General features: G+C 36.9%; 1 protein-coding gene across 1 annotated transcript in view; it reads right to left on the bottom strand.

Annotated features, from left to right (window-relative positions):
* Positions 1-7,710, bottom strand: part of Ndst4 (N-deacetylase and N-sulfotransferase 4) — a 327,838-nt gene that overhangs the window by 295,068 nt on the left and 25,060 nt on the right. Inside the window, exon 2 of the mRNA XM_008829621.1 lies at positions 215-1,431. Coding sequence (XP_008827843.1) covers positions 215-1,192 — 978 coding nt within the window. The 5' untranslated portion in view covers positions 1,193-1,431. The remainder of the gene's footprint in view (positions 1-214; positions 1,432-7,710) is intronic.

Raw genomic sequence — 7,710 nt, 5'->3', positions numbered from 1 at the left:
GTGTGTGTATGTGTGTGTGTGTGTGTGTGTATGTGTGTGTGTGTGTGTATACATACTGCTTAAAGAATTGGTTAATTAAAGAAATCCTGATTTATTTCTTTCTATCCTACCACCCCTTAAAATTTCAGTGATTAAGATCCAAAATAATCACATTTCATCAAAACAGCAAGTTTTTCAAATTGTAATTAAAGATGTTGTTTATAAATGCTCTTACCTTCACATCCTTGACGTTCATCCTTGTTCCCTCCTTCCCTACAAATATATCATCAATGTCCACTAGGATGTACCTGTCCAAGGACAATGTCAGCCTCTTCCCCGACAGGAAAGAGATGGCATCTATGAAGATGAGCTTGTGAAGCCAGAAGTTCAAGTTGTTACCAAAAAGAACTCGCTGAATACCATCATGAAGCCCCAGATCCAGAATTATTGTCGCATAGAGTGTTTTGCTGGGCAAGAAGGAAAAGGACTTTTCTGTCTGTAATTCTGTTAAAAGTACGGGCTGGTAGGTTGAATGATTATATTGGAAAATTGTCCAGTCTTCTCCAGGAAGAGGTCCCTTTTCAACCTTCGGGCCTTTGGTGATATGCAGCAGAGGTGACTGGGCATTGACTGAACAGTCTTTCAGGGCTACATTGTTGAATAAGTTTAAAGGAAAACCTTTCAGCTGTGTGCTTGGTGAGCTGTTCTCATTGGCTTTATGAAAACCAATTATACTAACACTGTATTCTATACAGTATTTTTCTAAAAGCTCTCGGTTCCATGAGTCCATGCTGACGTACTTTAGAATATTTTCATAAATGATTAGAGTATACTTCCCTTTGCCACTCTCTGTAAGAGGGGGTATGTCTCCTTTGCCCGGAGCAATGACCATCTGGTACTGAAATCGGCTGGACTCCAAGATTGCTATGATATCTTGACCAAGTTGAGAGTACTGGCTCTCCACAAAAAGGAGGACGGTGGGGTCGGTTTTGGATGTGTCGATGGGCTTGATGGTTTTCAGCTCTGCAGACCGATAGGGGAGAATTTTGATGTCGGTGCATTCTGCTTCTGCAGTGCTTCCGATAAGTGTCATTTCTGGTTTGTAACCAGAGTACAGGAAATAGGCAGAAATGACAGTGCTCACCAAGCAACAGGTGGCCAAGAGAACAGTCAGTGTTCGAAAGCGTCTTCGAAACCTCACAACAAGATTCATGTTTAAAATAAATGCTATGGGAGCCCTTTCCAACTACTTTCCCTAAAGTGCCATGGTAGCTAACGCATGAGATGGTGCAGATTCCACTTCCCAAAGGTTCATGTAACCATTGCAGACCATGTGAGATACTTGAAGGGGTCACAAATAAGGCTGACCTGGGAGACAGTGGACCAGGAGGGCGATAGTTGAGATTTTTATATCCAATACCAAGAACTGTTGCAGAGTCCTTTAATCATTATCTGAAAAAGAGAGACGTGTAACAGCTAAGGCAAAATAGGAAAAGCCTGCTCATGGCTATGTGCATACTTACATTTAAGAAGCATGGAAGGTAATTCTAATTCTTTTATTACACTAAATACAAGTAGTGTCTGCTGATCCTACTATTTAGTGCACAGTGCATTCACAATTTCTTGATCTCTAGAATGAGGAAGTCTTTTGACTTGTCTTAGCTATCCACACATATATAAAGAAATTCACTGAGATCATTTTAATTAGTCATCTTGAAAAAAAGGAGGTTAGGAAGTAAATCTTCATTTCTTAATTATAAAAAAACAATGTGGGCTGGAGAGATGGCTTAGCAGTTAAGAGTGCTGGCTGCTCTTGCAGAGGACCTGGGTTCAATTCCCAGCACCTTCACAGTGGCTAACAACTTTCTGTAACTCCGGTTCCAGGGGATCTGATGCCCTCTTCTGACCTCCCCACGCATTGCGCATCATGCATGGGTGCACCCACCTACATACAGGCAATGCACTCATACTCATAAAATAAAAATAATGAATAAAAATAAATTAGTTCTTCAAGGCAAAGAAGAAAAAAGGTATTATGGGAAGGGAGCAGGTAAGAAAGTAAGAAAGGAGGTGGATGTGTCCAAAGCCTGTTATCCATATGTGTGAAATTTAATGGCAATCTTTTGACTCTCTGGGCTGGGGGAGAAGGCTTGGTGAACAGTGCTGGCTGCACAGCCTAAGGACCTGAGTTGGGATCACCAGCACACATGTAAGAAGCGGGGTACAGCAGAGTGAGTCTCTTATCCAAGCACTGAGGGTGTGGGGGTCGAGAGTTGCATGGATCCCTGGAGCTTTCTGGCCAGGCCAGCTGGCCTAGCAAATAAATCTATGAGGAAGCATGAAGTTCAGTGGAAGACTTGTCTGAAAAACTAAGGATCCACACTGACAAACATTGTGGGACCCAGATCATACTCCATAGGCCGTATTCCATATACAAGAGAGCTCATTAAAGTGGACAGGGTGCTGTGGGGTGGAGGGGAGTGGGGGGAGAGTGGATCTAAATGCCATCAAACTGCATTGTATGAAAATCGCAAAAATTTGATAAAATGCCTCAAAAGCACTAAAGTGGTGAGTGGTGAGCACCACCAGCCTCTGTCTACCAAATACATGTGCACTCACCTGTGCATAAAACAGACCTATAAACATGTGCCTGTACCTCTCACATACACAGTTCTTTACTTTGTACAATTAATATACACTAATAAAAATAACTTTTTCAGGAGTAGGAACATATTTACATATAGGATTAGGATGTAAACTCCTTTAGTGGGGCTTGGAGATCTTAAGTATGAGTGAATTACTTTTGTCTTATATTTTATAGCTGCATTTCCCCCTTTAATTATATATTCTTCATCTAGATTCACAAGAATCTGCTTGGGATAACAGCTCAAGTAAGTAGACCAGATGGCCCCCTGTCCATTTCTAGGGACAAAGTGAGAGAGAGGCTAAAACTGAACAAAACAGGAGTGAGCAGCACTAGACTCACCTAAAGAACCGAGTCCGGGATCCTGGACAAGAGAAAAATCTCCATCTGTTTTTCTCAAAGCACATCTTCAACATGGTTTCTCTCGTTCTCAATTAAAAACTGTTTTCCATTGATAACTTTTACACAATTACATATTCTAGTTTTCTGTGACCTTATTTAATTCAAAAGACAAAGCGTGTAGAAATAATGAAACTTTTCCTAAACAGCTTCCCCTTTCAAATGTAATTACTCATTATTATTTTTTAATTTTAATTTAAAATCATGTGCATGTATGTGTGCCCAAGTGGAGTACATGCAGATGAGTATAGGTATCTACAGAGGCCAGAGGAGGGTGTCAGATTCCTTGGAGTTAGAATTACAAAGGGTGGGGAGCCACCCAAACTAGTGTTGAGGACCAAACTCAGGTCCCCTGCAAGTGCAGTACAGGCTCTCAACTGCTGTGCCAATTCTGTAGACCTTTTCATTACTGTTATTGGGTGGTTTTATTTGTGGAGTTGACTCTGAGTTTGAATAATTTCCTTCAAAACTCTGTTGCTATTTTTCAGTTAGTCAAGCTAGTGACTTTTGAAAAGCACCCAGAATCGTCCATGTTACCAATCTATGACATGCATACTAAAAAGGTGTGTCTTTGACACATTATATCACAGAAAATCATATTAACCTGTCGTATATTTAATCTGTATTTTATTTTTTAATTTGGGGGCCCAAATAATAAATATCAATGAACTTGAAACAAATATGCTATAATCATCATGTAATGATTATATAAATGATTAGAAAACCATTTTATAAGGATCAAACATTGCAATCTCAGGACACTAGTTTTTTTTTCTACTTTATGTACTAAAACAAAATTTTTCATGTTAATAATTTAAATTCAAAAATTTTTTGAAATGCTTGTGTTTGAAAAATATTTCAAAATACTCTTAGTGGTTAATAGCTTAACATTTCTAAATTTCTACTACATATATCAAATATTTTATTTGTTCTGATTCTACACATAAATACATCAGAATTTGATCCAGTGAGATGCATTATATTAATTTAAGAAGTGTTTCTAGTGATTTTATATTCATTTTAAAGTAAAAACTAATCCTACATGTCAATCAGGAATTTGCTAATATTCTTTTCAAATAAAAAATTTAAGATAATTACTTAATCCTCAAAACATTTCAAATGTTTTCTCCTTTTTTTTTTTTGACAGGATCTCCCTGTAGCCCCTGCTGGGCTGGAACTCACTATGTAGACCAGGCTGGCCTTAAACTCACAGAAATCTGCCAGCCTCTGCCTCCCAAGTGTTGGGATTAAAGGCATTCACCACCACGCCCAACCATTTCAAATTTTTTAAAATTTTGTTCCATCTAAACAAACTGAACTATGAGTTACTAAAATGAATGAATAGACCATATAAAAAGTGTTTAGATCGATGCTTTTTGACAACTCTCTTTTATGGGTGACTGTTCATAAACAATATTTTAAATTAAAATTTAAAACTCACATGTATGTGTTCACATATATGACTTAAACTTCTGTGAAAGACAATAGAAAAATCCATACCACTCTACCCCTAAATGTACTAACAGGAGCAGTCATCCATTTAATCCACATACAGTGGTAATTTATTTAATATTTTAAGACTTGAGTAGGAGGCTCAAAGAAAATTAAATGCATGATATGTTAATACTTCATTAAATATTCTATTCTGACATAAAAGTGATCTTTACTTTTGAATGCAAAAAGAATGAGATATCAATTTTGAATATTAGAACAGTTCTTTCTAATACGCAACAGTGAAAGGGAAGTTAAAAAAAACATATGGGTCGAGAATCTGCCAATCCAAAGAATAAGCAAAATTTAAATGTGACATTTATTTAATATCAGCTTGTTCCGAGTTAAGAGAATGATAGATCCATATCACCATGATGGTAGACGTGTGTTCTCAGCCTGTTTGTATTTGAACTGCAGGAGTTATCTTTTTTTTTTTTTTTTTTGGTCTTTTTTTGAGACAGGGTCTCCCTGTAGGGAGTTATCATGTATATATATATAATTTTATTATTTTTATGTGTTTGTGTATATTGCCTGCATGTAGGTAAGTGCACTCATGTCATGCAATGCCCCGGGAGAACAGAACAGGCTGTCAAATCCCTTGGAATTGGAGTTATAGGCAGTTGTTAGCTGCCATGTGGGTGCTGGGATTCAAACCCGGGTCTCTTAATAAAGAAAAAGAGTAGCTAGGTGTGGTGGCACATGCCTTTAGTCTAAGCACTCAGGAATCAGTGGCTGGCAAATCTCTGTGAGATCAAGGCCAGCCTGGTCTACATAGTCAGAGTTCCAGGCCTGTTAGGGAGGGAGGCCCTGGGAGATGAGTCAATATAATAATATTAATATATTACATTGTCAACATATATCAAATAAAATGAGTTAAAACATTTTTTTAAAAAGCACATTTTTAATGAGTCATGTAAAAGTGAAAATACTAATTTCAGAATAATGAGGACATTTAAAAAGCTGTTACAAAAAGTAAAAATATGTGGCATCTTTTCTTAAAGGCTGCAAGTTGATAAGCTGCATTTTAATTTCACCTTCACCCAACTCTCCCTGGAGAATTAACCTGAGGACGGGTGAGCAGCAAGCAGGATGCTGTGGGAGCTCTGCTTCCGGTTTCCCTTCAGGCCATTCTTTGGCTCTCACGGTACTGGTACCGGAAGCCACAGTACAGCTCATAGGGGTGAATTGTGACTGCACAAAGCCAGTATTTGCCAAATCAGCAAACAAAGGGAATCAAATAAGGCTTCCGTTCCAATTGTCTAAGTCTGACCTTTATAGCTTTAATAAATTTATACTTAAAAGTTGCAGAGTCCTACTATCTGTGACAACAACCAAAAGTTGGTCCAATGTGGGATGCCTCGTGAGGGCTAGCTTACGGTAGTGAGAAGAGAATGTTTAAGAGCTACCTTCCTTATCCCAGGTTTTGATCCAAAAACATTTTTTTCTTTTTAGTTTTTTATCTTTTTTCCTTCCATCTGTGGCATATTACATCAGAAGTCACAAAATAAATATCTCTTAGTGTTTTTCATGAAAACATTTCTGTTTTTGCATGTTTGAAAGCAGGCTCTGAGATCCTGTCCAGTTGACACAACCCATTTGCAAATATTCTAAATTAGGGAAAATTTCTAGTCCTGTGAGGTTGGTGTCTGTAAACAATGGACAAGTAAGTAAACGAACAATTCAGAGATTGTTGTAGGTATGATTGCTATTTTGTTTGTTTGAAAACAAGAAACTCACAAGAGAGCTAGATCTAGGGCCAGAAATCTGATGCGCTATCCAGGTCACCAAATTCAGCTGAAATTGGAAAATAAACAAACAAAAAACACTTTCTGTGAATCACTATATTGTGTTATTTATTTTCGTTATCCTGTTTTTGTATTTTCTCTTTTTCTACCATTATTCTATTTTTTAATGAGGAAATTTAAATTCAGAAGCCTTTTCAAAAGACTATAAAAAGACATAATTAAACAGAGATCTATCTTCTGCTATTTGCCCTGTTCATGACTAAGTGAGGTGAAGCTAAAATTTAGCAGTCAGCATAACTAAATCATGTAACATCATTATGAGCAAGTTGTATTTCAATCTGAGAAGCTTGAACACTGAAAGGTAGAAATGTATAGCATATTGCAGAAAAATAATCGTTGTGAGTTGGTCACCTCAAAACAAGCTGTAGGTTGGAATGAGTTAAAATCCCGGGTTGAGTTCCCAAATTTATAGCCATAATTCAAAAGAGATGGGCCTGACACAGGACAATTGATATTTCACATACCATAATTATAAGTAGTTTTTTTGTTTTAAATTCTTAGTTGTATGTTTGTATATTTGTGTATTTGAGTGTGTGTCTGGGTCCTACTGTAAAACTATTTTTCACCTCTAATCATAGGGATGAGAAACATTGCTGAAGAGGTCATAAATGATACAAACTGTTTAACCTGGTTTTCAGAGAGTTAGTATAAGTGGTGTTGTAGTTCAAGATCAACGTTTTCCGTGATGATTCTGAGTACGAAATCCTGTTTATTCAGTGTACACTTACACTGAGTAGACTGAATGTGAGCTAGAATTCATTTCAGCTGCTAAGCCACAGTGCGTTCTACTGGTTGCTTTCAGGAGCAACCTTGCCTTCATTAATCACAGCGGCTTCCCCAAATTAAAGTTCAGAGCGATGAATAACTGTTGATTTAATGAAAATGACAATAGTTTGCTATATTGTGGTTTGCTGAAAAAAATATTTTCTAGTCTGTCAAACACGGTTATTGGTGAACTTTTATACATTTTGTATATTCTCCATCTTAGTGACATAATATAAATTTATTTTAGTCCCAAAGTATAAAATTTTTACCAGTACAAACTCCTAAAAGTGTCATTCCAAACATAATGATGACATTACTATCCCGATATTACACTGTGCTAGAATATTATGCTAGGTACATAGCTCTGAGCTATCAGCTCTAACCACACTTCAAAAGATTATGAAGGCAAGTCAGCAAATGGAAGAGCAAATGTTGGCAAGTTCTTTGATTACTAGTTCTTGAAGATACATAGTGTCTATTTTCCATCTCTCCAGGTCTTATTTTTCTAAGCAGAAAAACAACATAGTTTTTTTTTTTTTAAATAAAGAGTACATTTTTATTAAGATCAAATGGCAAATATCTCTGTACTCATTTTATTTATATGAAAAACACAAGAGCGTCAAAAAT

The sequence above is a fragment of the Nannospalax galili genome, unplaced genomic scaffold (genome assembly GCF_000622305.1).
Source record: "Nannospalax galili isolate Female #2095 unplaced genomic scaffold, S.galili_v1.0 scaffold1214, whole genome shotgun sequence".
Lineage (NCBI taxonomy): Eukaryota > Metazoa > Chordata > Mammalia > Rodentia > Spalacidae > Nannospalax > Nannospalax galili.
This window is presented reverse-complemented; position numbering and strand designations above follow the sequence as displayed.